The sequence below is a fragment of the Myotis nattereri genome (assembly GCF_964212035.1).
Source record: "Myotis nattereri genome assembly, chromosome: 2".
Taxonomy (NCBI): domain Eukaryota; kingdom Metazoa; phylum Chordata; class Mammalia; order Chiroptera; family Vespertilionidae; genus Myotis; species Myotis nattereri.
In genome coordinates, this window is record NC_138076.1 from 7795724 (window position 1) to 7812819 (window position 17096).

Below are 17096 nucleotides of genomic sequence, written 5' to 3' on the forward strand. Positions count from 1 at the left end.
GCTACCATCTCTATCGCTCTCTCCTCTCCCCCACTCCCCCCCCCCCCCCGAGATGTTTGTGTTATTTCTTGTCCTCCGAGTGGAGGCAGATCGTGTTCTCTCTGGTTCTGCCGAAATAAGTTCCTCCGCGTGTCTGTGTGTCTGTGTGTGTGTGTGTAAATACAATACGTACACGTGCATCTGCGGGGGTTGCTCAGCGTGGAGCGAGTAGTGAGTGGGGTACAAGCAGTGCCGCCAAGCGACATTTTTTTCAGATGTGTGAAGGATTTTATTATTTTATTTTATTTTTTTGCCTTAGTGATCTCAGACGTAGACATTTTTTTTAAGGCAGATGAAGCAGCGATGTAAAAACATCCTATGAATCACACCACCGTGGATTTCAGTTGTGCTGTGAGCTCAGGAGAGCCTCACGCGGAGAGCGAGTCCCTGACACAGTGACCTCATTCCCAGCGCTGCCTTCCCGGCTGCGGCTGCGGGCTCTGCTGCGAGGCTGCCGGCTGGGCCGCCGCCGCCTGACACCCAGGCTTGCAAGGACTTGCACGCAACTGGAATTTATGGCAAAGGGCTCGCTGCAGCTAAACTTTGATCCAGGGCACAGTAGAATGGCCTGGCACACACACAGGAGGGAGATCCGTGCGTCATGACAATGAAAAGCCAGCCGAGAGAGAGAGAGAGAGAGAGAGAGAGAGAGAGAGAGAGAGAGAGAGAGAGAGAGAGAGAGAATATGAATGTGCCAGGTTTATAATTACAGACTGGTGAGTCTGTGACGCTAGATCAATTTTAATGTGTGTTTTTCTTTAAGCATCCGGAGGTATGTGCCCTTTTTCCTGTTTTAATGATTTAAAAAAAAAAAAAAGAGTTTGTGCCCCGCAGCCTGGCCTGGGTCCTTCCCCAGCCCGCGTCCCCGCAGCGCACAAAGGAGCCCGCACACACCGGGGCTGGAGCTTCTCGCGGAGCGATGACTCATTCAGCTCACAAAGGATTCTGGGCAGGGCAGCGAGGAGGCAGGTTGGCTGATCCATCCCTATGACTTCACTTTGCAGAGAGCGAGGCGGCAGAGGAGTGACACTGCAGGTTCCCGAGGCTGCAGGGGGATGCTGGCGCGGTGCCCGTGGCTGTGGCCCGTGGCTGTGGCCCCTGGCACAGGCTGGGGCAGCCTCCCGCCGTGCCAGGCAAATAGGATAAAAGGACAGAGGATTCCCCCCCCCCCTAACATTGTCACCAGCCACGTCCACGGGCAAGGCCTTGGTCAGGTGCTTTTGAACTGAACTGGTGCCCGTGTCTCGAGCCCTGACTTTTGAGAAGAGCCGCGAGTTGTAAAGTAGACCCGCGCAGGTGAAGTTCCGCTCCGCGCCGTGCCCCCGGCCGCCCGCCCGGCTGAAATGCTCATTTCGGAGGTTGTGACTCGCAAGTTCACTCTTTCTTCTTATCCCAGATTCTATCTAGGACGCCCGTGTCTGTCACTGGCTCCTCCTTGCGCCTGGACGCAAACCCCTAGCAGGCGCCAGGCTTTAGCGCCACCGCTGCTGGGGGATGGAGCCAGTCCAGAAAGGGCCAGGTAGGTGGCCCCCGCTTTGCTTTCCCGAGTGGTTGTGTGCATAGAAATACGGTCAAATGCCTGCCGCCCCTCCGCTGAGGGTGCGCTGTCCTCTGGGAAGCGATCTCGGTCTCCGCAGCCGCAGTCTCAAGCCATCCCGATGCCCGATGCCCTGTGCCCCCGGAGGCTGCCCTCCAGGGCCGACCTCGCCGGCGTGGTGTTTCCAGGGCATCAGCTCAGAACTGGGAAGTCAGGCAGCACCGGGATATTCACCCGGGAAATAATTAAACTGCTTCAGATTCCCATCGGCCGAAATATCTCTTCGCTCCTCTGATGGAGGCCTTCAGGAAAGATTATTTGAAATGTTTTCTTCTCCATTAATCTGGCCTCTGAAATGGGAGGCGTGAGCTGGCCTGTTAACCTGCTCCCATACTGAGGTATTATACTGAGATCCAAGAGAGCCTGGTTTATCTGCTCGAGATGGTGTGGACCTCACTCGCATCTCACGGAGGCTGCTGCTACCCAGCAGGGGAGGAGGCGAACTTCATCCGATTACGGCAGGGCTGTTTTCTTACAACATCCGTGGGCTTTTCACACAAAGGCTTTTTTATTTAAAAATTTTTTTTTCAAATAGTGAGACGCTGAAGTTGGGTCCTCAAAAGCAGAGGACAGGCCCCGCCGCCAGAGTGAAACTCGGCACATCTAGAAGCATGGTTTACCACCCCATCAAGTTTATAGCTTGGGCACTTTTTTTATTAAAGACGTTTCTGAGAGTGTTAAATCCCTTCTGTAATTGGTAATAATAATGAGAACGTTGGAAAATAAGGCAAGCTGTGTATTGGCTGGGCTCCGTGAACATCGCTCTCCTCTTCGCTCTCATGTCCATCCCATAACTCACCCTCTCCCGGGAGGCAGGGAGGCACCGTCCTCCCTCATGGTCTATGAGGGCTCTTCTTTGGGTAGCACTTGTGTGCATCTTCGAAGCATGCTGAGGATGTTGGATGTTTCAAAGGATGTTTGGTCAGGAAAATTACAAGCATAATATGTTGAGAGTATCCTATATAATAAAAGCCTACTATGCACATCAACTGAATGGCAGAATGACCAGTCGCTATGATGCACACTGACCACCAGGGGGCAGATACTCAACGCAGGAGCTGCCCCCTGGTGGTCAGTGTGCTCCCACAGGGGGAGTGCCACTCAGCCAGAAGTCTGGGGCTCCTGGACTGCAAGAGGGCAGTCTGCAGGCCAGGCTGAGGGACCACTCCCCCCACCCCCCCCCACCCCCCCACCCCCCGCACGAGTGCACGTACTTTGTGCACCGGGCCTCTAGTGATTATATAATGGCCCCACACTCATCGATTCTACTCATAATCATATGCTCTGCCCCCCGAAAGGGCCTTGCCCCCTGCGAGAGGCATGGGAAGGGAAAGTATGTTTTCTTTAGAAGAACTTTTAAAAAATTATAATAATAGACCGCCTCTTTCACACAGAGCTCTCCTTGGTTACTCTAACTGGAGGTCTTTTTTCAGTCTTCTCATGGCATTCATTTCTCTCTCTTTGTGTGTGTGTGTGTGTGTGTGTGTACATATATATTTATTTCCCCAAAGATGTATATACACTGTAACAGCTGATAACTCAATTTTGAAAATTAAATGTATTTTAATAAACACTGCCTTTATAGTTATTCAAAGTGTGTGTATACATTTTGGGGACCATATATGTGTAGTTAAATATTAATAACTTTATATGACAATTGATTTACTGGTCATTCATGCCTGTTCTTGTTATATATCTTTAAGGGTGTTTTAAACAGTCACTGGAACACGTTACAATTGCTTGTATTCTCACACATCTATATCCTGTTTCCCCACCTCAGTGGTAAGCTCATTGAAGGCAGGGATCAAGATTTATGCTTTTGTCTACAATTCACGTCTCCTGGAGTTCCCTACACATGGAAACCACTCGGTAACTAGTTGATTACGTTTGAAACGTGTTAATTTGTCACAGAGGGTGAGAATGATCTGTTTTGTGCACGTGGAGAGTCTTGGAGGGGTAGAGTCGTGCTGAGCCCGGCCTCAGGGTCTCTGCATGTGACTGTAGGAAGGGGGCTTGTTCTTCCTGAGATGGGGCTGCGGACAGTGCCTCACCCTGCTCATTGAGGATTGTTATTTTAAGAAAAATGTACAGGTGAGCCCTTACCTGTGGACATTGATTCTGGTTTCCTTAATTAGGAAGAATAATATCACTGGACAAGCCACCCTGGAGTAAGGAGTATGCAGAACTCTGAAAGTTTGTGTGGGAGATTTTTTTTTTTTAATCCTACAAGACATTTTGCTTAGAAGAGAGAACCAAAATGACTATTAGCATCTCAGGTGGCTTCCGAAATTACTTGATTCCTAGTGCATTGATCTTTAGTACTTACTTAAATGCTGAGTTTCCTTTTTCATTTTTAAGTAAAAGATGGGCCCAGCCAAAATTTTGAAAGAGACCAACTTTCTTTGATAATTTTTTATATTCTTATAACTCTTTATTCATGTTTTTCCCCATCCCATAATGCTCTTCTCTCTCTGAAGTCCCTATGCAATGAATGTTTCTCATTTGCTTTAAGACCATTTTCTCGCAACCCAGTAATATATCCCAAATGCTGTATGTTTATATCTATTATAAATATTAACTTTCCTGCCTCCCAGTCAAAATATTCTATTCACTCGGTGCACATGCTCGCAGATAAGAATCAAGAGGTGAGCAATCTGACTAAATGAATTAATTCTAGTGTAAGAAAGACCCTGCCCCTTAGCCTTCCCACAGATGTCTCTGGTTTGTGTGTGTGTGTGTGTGTGTGTGTGTGTTTTAAAAAAACAGGGTGTTGTTTTTTTTTTAGGACCAGATGATTTCCCTCTTGGTAGAAATTCAAACACCATATAAGAGTATATTGAATAAATTCAGATGGGCTTGGGGAAGACAGTTTTAATACTAACTACCACTTACGAAATATTTATTAGGTCTCAGGGACCGTGTAGGCACTCACAGCCATTATGTCATTGAATCCCCTCAATGACTCCATGAAGTAAACATCACTGTGCATACTTTATAAAAGAAGAAATCAAGACTCAAAAAATTCATTTGCCATCACTCACACAGCTCCTGAGGAGCAGAAGTGGGCTCTGAACCTAAGGTTTCGATGACAAAGTTCCTGGCCTCTGCCGCGGTCCCGTGATGCCGAATTTTGGAGAGAAAAGTTACTTCTTGGCGGGAGTTTTCCCTGTACTCGTTCATCCCTGTACGCACTATGTAGTTCTTTCATAAAACCCCCATGGCCGTCGGAAGGGCTGGCCGGGTGTTCAACTGTTGGGGAGTCGGCAGCAGCCGTTCAGTATAATTTTGTTGTAATTTGGGAACCATCAACATACACATATCCGAACTGTATTTAATCAGGCCTTCTTGTTCCATTCCAATTGTATTTTACAGAAATCAGTCACAGTAATATTGTGATTCCTAAACTGAGGAGGCAAAGGGCACAGTTCTGAGAAACAGGCATGGTGATTCTAACTTATAGAGAGGGGACAAGGATGACCCTGGCTTCGAGACGGATTTGTTCATAGCGTTGAGAAATCCCATCCGTGGGAGTCGGAGCATCTAATATGTCGCTGGTGTTAGGCTGGGTTCTGCTATACAGTGGAGGTGGAGGAGAAGTAAAATAGGAACCGAGGTCCCATTCTCCATGGTGCCCTTTTAATAAAGTAAAGGAAGACACTGTCTTCCACCGGAGCTCGTTGGCCAGTGCCTTACAGAGTGGCATGGCATCTGAGAGATCTCGTTCAGTGTTGTCCGCGAGGACTGGCATTTCATCATGACTTCATCCTTGGTGGCAAATGGGTTTAACTTAGTCCTGGATGCAGGACCAGAGAGTGAGGTGGAAGCTGGTGATGGGAAACATCTTGGTAATTAGCAAGGTCTTACCTTGCCTTGTCTGTATATGTAGTACCTGTTTATTCAACAAGCCTGAGTGCCTGCTCTGCGTCTAGTACTCTGCTAGGTTTTATTCCATGGTGCCAGGCACACGCCACACTCAGGTTGTAATGTGGAGCCTTAGCAAAGGTTTGAAGCATGTAACCTTTTTTTTTTTTTAATCCTCAATCGAGGATATGCTTTTATTGAATTTAGAGAGGATGGGAGAGAGAGAGAGAGAGAGAGAGAGAGAGAGAGAGAGAGAGAGAGAAGAAAATTGATGTGAGAGGGAAACATCAATCAGTTGCCACCCATATGTGTCCTGACCAGGGATCGAACCCTCAACCTAGGTATGTGCCCTGCATCCTTTTGGTGCATGGGACGATGCTTCAGCCAACGGAGCCACCCGGCAAGGGCTGAAGCATGTCGCCTTTAAGCTACAAATCTATCGCAATAGCAGATGGTCCCAAAGTGTTAGCTGCTCATTAGAGAGGATGTCAGTTATCATCCTCGTGAGTCGGCTACGAGGCCTCACCCACCACTGTCCACTGACTGCCCCTCTCTCCCCGATCCTCCACTTCTTCTGGCTTGTCTGTCTCTGCTTATTAATGAAAACTTGTAGACTGGGGAAGATGAGGGTCTGCCTTGTAAACCATTGACTTGTCACTTCACCTGGCTGCATTAGACGCCTCTCTGCGTTAGACAGAAAGGTTCAGGTGATATGGTAGACATAACCTATTTGCATATGTGCGTGTGTGTGCGCGTGTGTGTGTGGGGGGGGGGGGGAATGCGTGCACACACGCATGCATACCACCTCGCTGGCTCTTGGTTAACCCTACTGTCATTAGAAGTTTCTTAGTATGTCAGAGCTAACATAGGCCACCATTGGCTTATTATTAACAAGAGCTTCATATGTACATTGTCCTTTGAATGAAAATAATTTATTCAAATAATAGCTTAGGAATGGGACCTTCTTTAAGAGACCCATCAAATGTTGAAATACAACATTCACAAACTTCAGAGAAGCTCTTACAGAATTTCTAAATGTTCTGAAATTCCTTTTCACGTCAACTTTCCCTCCATCGACTATTGCCATGAGGGCTCAGCCTTAGATTTCTGAAATCGGTGGCCTTTAAACGAAACGTACCATAAATTGATACAAAGTGCCTTCTTTCAGTGGCGGTTTTCTTTGAAATCTCAAATACAAACATTTGAAAGTCAAGCACAGCCGTTCGGTTTCACAGGAGAGGTGGCAGCCTTGGGCTCCTGGGCGCCGTTCGCTCTGCCCCCCGAAAGGGCCTTGCCGCCTGCGAGAGGCCTGGGAGGGGAAAGTGTGTTTTCTTTAGAACAACTTTTAAAAATTATCGTAGTAGACCGTCTGTTAAAAGAAACCGAACGACATTTATCCATAAAACCGGGGTTAATAAATTGAACTAAATTGTAAAACACAAGATTTGCCTGATGCCTTGCGTCAGAGAAGTTGTTTGCTTAACCCCGGCGAGCTCACGGTTTCCCCAGGCCCACGGGTATTTAAGGTAAAACTTGGCCCATTAGTAGTTCTATGGCTGGTTTGTGGAAAGGAATAGAGTTGTATTGTCGCTGTGCGCCTGTACATTTTACAAGCAAGTTGGACCGTTTTTATGGGTCGCAGTATCTGCTCCATGTGGTAATTTTATGGGCATCTATAATTGTAACTTTAGTGTTAATTTTGGCAGCTCAGAGAACAAAAACAGGCTCACGTTGGTCCCGAGGAACAAAGCGGAGCAAGGCTTTGCACTAGAAAGAGTACATGATGGAGCCTTTATCAAAAGGGGAAAATTAACAGCCCCAGGTCTTGGCGATTCTCTTTAAAATCCAAGCCTACCCTCTCAGATTGGATGGGCATGAAAACAGGGTCTCCTGCAAGATGGCGACACAGCTAGACGGGAGTTCTGCGTTGCGTTTTTATGCCTTGATGTGGAATCCGAGCACTTGAGAGCCCGAAGGAATGAATGTTTGAAATCATTTCCTCGAAACTGTCATCTCCCGGATGAGGAGCTGGACCCAGAGTGGTCGCTGTGTTTGGTTGTAAGAGACTGGGCTTTCACAGTGTCCCCCGAACCTCCCAGTTACAAAGCAGGTCAGTTTCAGAGCTGCCCTGGGAAGCATGAGCTTCATTAGGATCACAGGTAACTGTTCGATCCGGCGGGCAGAACACATCGGTTTCTATGATGGAAAATAGTCCGTAGCAATAAGGAGGGGAACGGGAATGCTGGTGCTTGGAAACCAGATTACTTGCCGACGGCTGACAGGGAAGATGGACGTCGGAGTACTTGAAGGTTGCCATTTATCATGTCGCCGTTCCTCATTCATTAGTATGAAGATGGTCACTTTAGGTCAGTGGTTCTCAACCTTCTGGCCCTTTAAATACAGTTCCTCATGTTGTGACCCAAGCATGAAATTATTTCCGTTGCTACTTCATAACTGTCATGTTGAGAATTGTAATGTGAATATCTGATATGCAGGATGGTCTTAGGCGACCCCTGTGGAAGGGTTGTTCAACCGCCAAAGGGGTCGCGACCCACAGGTTGAGAACCGCTGCTTTAGATGGAAGAAAATCGAGTTGTGTGTGCTCTTTCACTAGGTGTCTTCTGGAAAGCTGTGGGCGTGTCTTGGGAGGCGATGAGTGAGAGTTGGAAGTCACATCTTCTTAGGAGTCATGTTGTCCTCCCTCATATGCAGAGTTCCGGTACAGAGGACCCCAATTAATGACCGAAAGAGAAAATGGGGTTCATAAAGACGGGTCTTTATCACAGGATGGTTGGTGGAGTCCCCCCTCCCCAAATAGAACCAAGATTGGAACGGTTTGGGAACTTGAGTACCTCAAGGTATTGGGTCGGTGATAAGCACTCAGAGGATATAATTTCTTCAGAGGATGACTTATGTGAGAGAGAATTTTTTGAAAGAATTCCAGCTAAAGGAACTGGCCGAAAGTTGAATGGGAGAACGCATAGAGGGGTTTAAATAGTAAAAATGTATGCATGTGAAGAAGCTATTTCTGAGACAGTAACTAGCTGCACAGAGTAAAAGGCAGAGAAAGTCAGCCTGTGCCCGATTCTTGCCAGTCGTCCGGACCCTCCTTGTCAGTTGCCTGGGTGACTCTAATAGTCACCGGTTTGTCCTCCACCGTCGCACAAGAGTGGTTTTCTATCACAGCCACGTCGTGTAATTCCTCTGTGTGAATGCATGCAGTGGTTCCTCGTTAGCATCAAGAATAAGATCAAAGCCTTCTGCTCAACCAGGATCTGGCTGCTGTTTCCTCTCACCTCGCCACCAGCCTGCCCCTGCGGTGCCAACGCTCGCCTGGCACCCCGGGCTGTGCACGCTGCGTGCTCTGCGCAGCTCTCTCCACCTCCCACGTGGCTCCATCCTCCACTCCGTCGTCCCCACCGGGCCGATCTCTCCTGGTCCTCGTGTGTCTCATAGCACCTTAGATGGACGCAATCTCCAAGTGCTCACCGAGGTCTGTTACATCTGATGTTACAAGCAAAGACGTCTTCCTACGATGGTAACATTTTCACGCCTTCTCACATTTTAAATTCACTTACCAGAAATTTATTGAATGCTTGCTCCGTCCAAGGCACCGCGCTTGGCTTATATCTGAATCATCCCGGATTTGACAAGTGTTCCCTGAGGACGGTACCTAAATGGATGTTTGTAAGAAAATAAAGCTGGAATAAAACCTATTTACCCCTTCTTGTTAGAACAATAGGACGGCATTATCGCAGTTTAGAAAGAATTTGTTAGCCTACAAAGTAGCTGTGAGTTTTTAGATGACTTGTCTTTATGAACGTGTTCGGGACTAAGTGTGACAGTGGAAAAATTTATCCTGTCAATTATAGACAAGCAGCAATTCATAGTTTATGCGCAATGTGGTAGTTTCTTTAGATGGTGATGACCAGCAATGTCTTAGCTGTGTTTATATTCCCTTGTTTTCTTTGAGCGTAAGTGTGGTCCAGTTGGAAGAATTTTCTAGTAGTATATTTTAACAATGACTAGATGACTCATGAAGAAGGTCTGATATAAGATCTATGGTAAATTGGAATAATGTGTTATGTTGTTTAAGAGATACCTATGATTTCTTTAGTACAGATCTAAATGCATGCCCTAAACCATCACTTAGTATGTAATTATGTTTCTATGGTAACTGCTCTGTTTGGGGGGGGGGCATTATGTTTCTATGGTAACTGCTCTGTTTGGGGGGATTATTATTAATAGGGGAAGTCTTAGAAATTGCATATAAATTAGGTATATTTGATCTGTTAAATTTTGTTTGATTTTCAGTTATTGAGCAAAATACGTTAAGAAAATCACAATCCTTAAAATACCCTGAGAAAGTCCTTGGATTATAAAGTTATAAATGGATATTCATTCATTCAACAAACATTTATGGGGTGTCTGGTGTAAGCTCTGCATTATTCTAGGCACTGGGAATGCGGTGGGAACATGGCTCATGTTTCCTGCTATCCAGGAGCTTACGTTCTTGTGGGAGAGACAGACAGTACACCAGGACGGACACACACACACACACACTCACACACACACTCACACACACTCACACACTCACACACTCACACACACACACACTCACACGCTCACTCACAGCTCGGCGTGAAGACAGTCTGGTTCCAGTACCAGTGTGTGTGGTTTTCCCACACCGCCAAGCAGTTCTCGGGCCCCGGGTTGGGTGCGGTGGGCTGGTCCCAGGGGTGGGCCGGCAGGCTCAGACCCTGCGGCCACTCAGGCCTGGCGAGGAGCTCCGGTCTTCTAGGTGCAGTCGGCAGGCACTGTAGGAATTCGTGCAGGGAAGTGGCGTGTGTTCTGTGCTTTTCTAAGAAGGCCTGGTTGTTCTGTGAAGAAGAGAGCGTGGGGGCAGGAGGGAAAGCTGGTCGCCAGCCGTTAGGATGGGCCAGGGACGAGGCGATGGCGCCGTGGAGCGGGGATGGAGGAGAGGGAAGGGACTCAGGAAGCCTTCGGACTGAGCGTGAACAGGATTGGCGGTGGGGCTGGGGGTGGGAGGGAGCGGATAGTAATGTATCTTAGTGCGATACTCAGAGGATGTGACGTGGAGATGGTCTCTTAGGGCCCCCACATCCCAGTTTGTCCAAGTTAAAAGTCATTGCACAGACTCTTTATTAAAGCGGGGCTGAGTTTTTTCAAAGCAAATGCGATCCAGACACTTAAAGCATGCTGCCTCTTCTATTTATTTGGCTGCAATGAGTGAAAAGAAATTTGCGTAGAAGATGGCATTTGAACTAAACAAATAATTTCAGCTAAAAGCATCAGGGCGAATGTGACCTAAACTAGTTAAGTTTGCTAAGAGTTATTTCTTTTCTACAGAGAGACCAAGTTCTCTGTAACTTATACAAAATCAGAAAATAGACCTGCATTTTAAAAATCATATTTAGTAACTTGGTATTTTTGGTCTCCCGAGACGTCCTTCATTGTGAAGGCGCTGCCTTCCAAATGGCACACAGGTCAAAGGTCCCCGGGCGGGTGGGCTCTGAGCTTCCCCTTTGACAGCCGGCCTCACCTCTCTTTTATCTAATTTACAAAGTCATCCCAGGTGACGTGGGGTCCACCTGGCCATCCTAGCCCTTCATCAAGGGACCTGGCCTCCGTGCCCTGGTCCTCTCCTGAGGAAGGCGGAGGGAGAGGGGAAGCCCAGAGGAGATCTCTAAGTGGCTGTGGCTGAGCTGCAGGCCCCCGAGGGGAGGGGAGGGGAGGGGAGAGTAGAACAGGTATAGCTCCCCACTCCCACCTGTCCTCATCCGCCGCCACCACTAGTTCATCTTCTGCACATTAGGCTTTAGAGCAGGGGTGGGGAACCTTTTTCCTGCCAAGGGCCATTTGGATATTTAAAACATCATTCGCGAGCCATACAGAATTATCAAGTTAAAAATTAGCCTGCTGTATTTGGCCAAACATTTAATTAACTCACCCCTAATGCTTTTGTGGGCCTTAAACGGCCCGTGGGCCAGATGTTCCCCACCCCTGCTTCAGATTAAGATTTTGCTTAAATTTAATGGTGCAACAAGTTTTTAAATATTTAAATTTACTCATCTAGGGACGGACCCCACAGAGGTGATCCATCCACATAATTCTGTCATTTCTGAATCCCCGATATGCACGGAGCCTCACCAGCCAGTGGGTGAGACTCACACCCACAGCACAGCCTGAAGCTCCATGTTCCAGCTCCCACCCACTGCCACCCCAGCAGACACGTGCAAGACTGCCCCAGGGGCCTTCTCTTTGTGACACTTACGTCCCAGAGGCCCCAGCGTTGGTGGGTTCTAAGTTCGGTGGGTTCCTGGCTTCTGCTGGTGCTGACTCTGCTGGCCTCACCCTGTTTTGAATTTGAGTTCTCACTCTCTCTGGTTTGGAGGAAAATGTCTACACTCTCCTCATACCCATCTGGCAGAGAATGGCAGCTCAGCAGAGCTGATGGGGGCTTCAAGGGGTGCAAGAGCGAGGGGAGCATTGACACGAGCTGGGGTGTGTGTTGCAGGGAGGGTAGGGAGGTGTTCCAGCGGTTCTCAACCTGTGGGTCGCGAACAATGAAAATACATCCTGCACATCAGATATTTACATGACGATTCATAACAGTAGCAACATGACAGTGATGAAGTAGCCACGAAAATAATGTTATGGTTGGGTCACAGCATGAGGAGCTGTATTAAAGGGTCGCGGCCTCAGGAAGGCTGAGAGCCACTGGTTCAGGCCTTTGACACCGGGATCCTGCTGCTGCGTCCGGTGCACCTGTTCGACTTGCCCCTCACCTGGTGGTTTTCATCCCCAGGCTCTGCAGCCTGGTTTCATCCATCACACCATTTCCCACTCAGCCCATCGAAGCAGGGTTCGAGTTGTTCCCCAAAGGGCCTCTGGACTCCATCAAACTCTGGGGTGCGCTGGGCACAGCTCTAAGTGCCTGACAGTGAGCGGGCTGCCCAGACACCTTCCGGGAAGGTCTTGCTTAATGCCCCTGGCTGACCTGGGGCTGGGTTCCGGCTGGCCATGCAGCTTATTAAGAGAGACGCACGCTTAGGAAACAGAGAGGAGCGATTATGTAAGTACACGCGGGAAATAAACTTAGCTCACAGACATTCTGCTCTGCCGATGGCTTTCGCCCTCTCTGTAGGGCCTCTTCCAAGTGAGACCTTACAGAGCCCCAAAGTCCGAAACGGGGGGCACCTGGGTGTGGGAGCAGACTTTCCTGCTCTCCCAGCCTCCCCCTCTGTGGGGGGCTAGGAATTCTCGAGCGGAACTCAGAAATCGCCACCCTGTGCCGCAGAGAAGAGATGCGGGAGTGAAGGCCTGCATTGCCTATTGTCACCTCCTCCAGAGCCCAGCCAGGTAGCCCCTGGCCGCCGGGGTCAGCCTCCCCGCCAACGCTCTTAGATGCAAAGCAAACGTGTGCAGAGGCCTCAGCCCCTCCTGGATGTAATCTGCCCTCTCCTGACCCCCAGCCCAGGCTTTACCGGCCACCAGCCATCTTTCTGATTCACGTCTGACTGTCACTCCTGACGTCCCTCTCTGGCTCACCATCCCCCATAGGATGCAGGCCTTGGTCACACGGCTCTTGCCTGTGCCTGCACCCCTGTGGGCCCTCTACTCGCCAGAAACACCTGCTGCTGGGTTCTCCCACCCCCTTCAGCACCCCGCCTCCCAGCCACGGACACACTCCTGCTTCAGTCCTGGATTCAGGTTACAGGTCCCCATAAAACCTCCCATTTCCTGCTTCTCAGCCCCACGCCCACCTCCCCTCCCTGCTCCAGAGTTGGGGTTCAGCTTCCTCTGGTGCACCTTGAACTTTGGTCTACTTACTTGTCTCCTCCACTTGAATGGGAACTACTTGGGGGCAGAGGTGTTTGGGGGAGAGGCCTTCTTCACGTTCCCATGCCCCCAGCAGATGCCTGACCCGAACGGCAGTCACCTTTTGAATGAATGAATCCTCGTTACCAATAAATGCATCCGTCCCGATGCAGATGCCAGTTAGTAAATACATCGGCTCCAAGTTAATAAAAGCGGAGATGGTTGCTCAAAGCCTCGAGCCTTTCAGTGCTACGTCTGGCGAAGCCAGTGGCCGGGTTTAAAGGCAGGTTCTGTGTGTCGAGGCCCCTGGAGCTCCCGCTGTTCTGTGGGAGTCTTTCCACCCGAGTGGACGGCCCGCGCTGATGTGGACAGCGCCAGGGTTTGGCGTTGGCCGTGCTCACAACACGGGGGCAGGTGTGGTCATGGGAGGGGCGTGTGTGTGAGGTGTGCGTGTGACAGATGGCTGGCTCTTTGAATGATCCGCTCACTTGTGAACATTGTCTTTCTGCAGGTGATGTGTCACCAATCAGTATGTCTCCCATCAGTCAATCCCAGTTCATTCCACTCGGGGAAATCCTTTGCTTGGCCATCTCAGCAATGAACTCGGCACGAAAACCCGTCACCCAAGAGGCCCTGATGGAGCACCTGACCACGTGCTTCCCAGGTAATGGGAGAAGCAGGGAGCCCTTGCCACGTGGACATGGGCTCTGGCTGCGCCCGGACTGCGCGTGGACGCGTCCTCTCGTGTTTGAATCTAACGGGGGAAAATCGTTGCCAAAAGTGACCAGGAACTTTTCTTAGTTTAGTAATTAAACATTAAGGAACCTGGGTTACTTCCAAAATAATTTGCCTTCTTCAGCTGTAATACTTTTTTAATTGGCACTGAGCAAAAGAAATTAAATTGGGATCCGTGAGGAATTCTGGCAAAAACTCCCGAGATTCCATTCAACCTTTGCCGCACAACCTTCTTTAAATACATGAACATCATGAGTCCTGGGAGCGAGTCAGAAACAACTGAAAATTTTAGTCCTAAGGGATTAAACTACAGAGAGAGAGAGAGAGAGAGAGAGAGAGAGAGAGAGAGAGAGAGAGAGAGAGAGAGAGAGAGAGATCACGATAAATGTATCGGCATGTTTACGTCATGGCCTGATGAGTTTTAAGAACATGGCATTTGGTAAATTAGTTAAGATCTCATTATGACAGAAAAAATGAAATGTTTTCTCTTAAATGTTATAATAAGACAGTGACCCAGCTGCTGTGTGGTTGGCCTTGGCTGCTCCCGATGCTGAAAGCTCTTAGGAATGGGGAGGAGCTAAAGACTGTGGGCCCATCTCCAGGAGGCAGCCCACTTCTCAGCCCCACTATGTTATCCCCTCTCTTCCAAAAAGTAAGGCCCTGCCAGAGTTGCCAAACCTCCTGCTTCTTCAAGAGAATCTGGAAATGCAGTTTTATGGGGCATCTTTACGTCATCCTAAGTATTGGCAGTCGTGTGCGGGTAGATTTTACCCTGGGTGTGCCGATGACACGTAAGCCAAGGAAAACACATTATTGGGCCATCAGTTTGTCAGCTTGGCTTGGATGCAACCACTACCTCGATGGAAATAGAGCTTACTTACGTTAAGCACAGACGCTTCACATCTTTTTCATTCAACTGACCAGAGACCTTAGTAAATACAGGGTGTCCCCCAAAAACGTATGCGCACTTTGAATGCTCATAAAGTCAGTGTTTATTAACATGCAGTTCGTTTTCAACATTTAAAAGAACCTACAGAAATGAATAATTCTTTTGTCAGTGCCTGTTTTCAAACTCATGACTGTCTGGTCCAGGCACTGCTGATAACTCGAAGCAATGGAATCGCAAGCATCAGTAATAACTTCGTCGGATACTTGTGTGCCCTCAACTCGTTGACTGTGCTGGTTTTGTACCATAAACTGTATCTTTTATGTGTCCCCATAAAAAAAAAGTCTAGTGCCACTTTAGGATAAATTTTCTTTGTTCAAAGCTTAGTCTGCCTTCACCCATTATTTCAAATCAGTTACACCGAAAAGGAGTGAAAATTAAGTGAGTTATCAGCTGTTAAAGTGTGTATACATTTTTTGGGACACCCTATATAAGCTGTTGGTTGTATCAGTTAGTGTTTGCTGCAAAAAAGCTGGGTAACAAACAATCACGGAACATCAGTGGCATTCAGCAATAAACATTTATTTAGCTCCAGGAGTCAGCTGATTCAGACGGGTCGCAGCCAGGTGGCTCCTCTCCACCTGCACCCCATCCTCTCAAGCAGAGTCCTGTTCTGTCTATTATTGGGGTAGCAGATGCACAAGAAAGCCCAGCCAGTTGCACAAGGGTTCATCAGCCCTTTGGTGATGTCACACCCAGTCACACATCTTTGGCCAAACTCACAGTCCGGGCGTGGAAATGCACATCACCATGGGGGAGGGCAGAAAGCCTGCTCCCAAACGAAGCAGGGATTGACCAGATTGAGTCTCCCCACTTTTCCTGGTGATGTGTTCCCCTCTGTCAGTTTCTCAGTTAATGTGTGTGAAATGATATGTAATGTTTAAAAACTCTAACACAGTGGTTCTCAACCTTCCTAATGCCACGACCCTTTAATACAGTTCCTCATGTGGTGGTGACCCCCAACCATAAAATTATTTTCGTTGCTACTTCATAACTGTAATTTTGCTACTGTTATGAATCGTCATGTAAATATCTGATATGCAGGATGTATTTTCATTGTTACAAATTGAACATAATTAAAGCAGAGTGATTAATCACAAAAACAATATGTAATTATATATGTGTTTTCCGATGGTCTTAGGCGACCCCTGTGAAAGGGTCATTCGACCCCCAAAGGGGTCGCGACCCACAGGTTGAGAATCGCTGCTGTAACAGAATCCCACCCTGGGAACCTACGAATTGCCTTAAGTTTTATACCATTTTCCCATCTCTGATTGTCTCTCCTTGTTAACTTCCAGGCAAACCCGTTTCCTTTCAGTAGGAAGGTGAGAGAGGGGTTAGGTTGGGTGGAAAGCTGGTCTTTGTTGTTTAAGCCTACAATCAGCAAATTCTAGAATACAGGTAAATTTTTGTTTTGTAGTAATAGCCACTTTTATGAATTGGGCCTTTTCCTTTAATACAACAGCATAGTAAACTCAATTGTGAAGCCTTAAAAATGAACCTTACCATTTTTTTTTGGAAAAACTTATTTGTATTTTAATTTTTTGTTTTCATTGATGAGAGAGAGAGAGAGAGAGAGAGAGAGAGAGAGAGAGAGAGATGGGGGGAGGAGGATTTGTTGTTCCACTTACTTATGAATTCATTGGTTGATGCTGTATGTGTCCTGACCGTGATTGAACCCACAGCCTTGGAGTATTGGGATGATGCTCTAACCACCTGAGCTACCCAGCCAGGGCTGCTTCTTTCTGTTTTAGTGTTGACTGCACGGGTGCTGCTGTGTGAGATACCCTGTTTTACACGTGGGTTTGTCCTCTGGATGACTGTGCTGCACAGCTCCTGGGGTGTCATTCATGTGACTGCAGTGTAAGTGGGGTCTATTCTCAGGAGCTGAATTCTGCGTGAAGTTGTTCTGACTGTTAATGGGGCGTAGCAGCTCTTTATAAGTTGCTTTCTCTCGTGTATAAGCAGTTTTTGTTTTATACGGGCGCTCGAGAATTGCATAGATAAGGTTTGGGTTCTATCACTAATTCACCTGGAATTTGTTTTTATTTTGTGCAGAAACTCTCATGAAATTTA

At 47.9% G+C, this 17096-nt stretch overlaps 1 protein-coding gene across 1 annotated transcript in view; it reads left to right on the forward strand.

Moving 5' to 3' along the window:
• STOX2 (storkhead box 2) overlaps window positions 1-17096 on the forward strand; it is a 98535-nt gene that overhangs the window by 67496 nt on the left and 13943 nt on the right. Inside the window, exon 2 of the mRNA XM_081083818.1 lies at window positions 13851-14003. Within this exon, the coding sequence (XP_080939944.1) occupies window positions 13851-14003 (153 nt within the window). The remainder of the gene's footprint in view (window positions 1-13850; window positions 14004-17096) is intronic.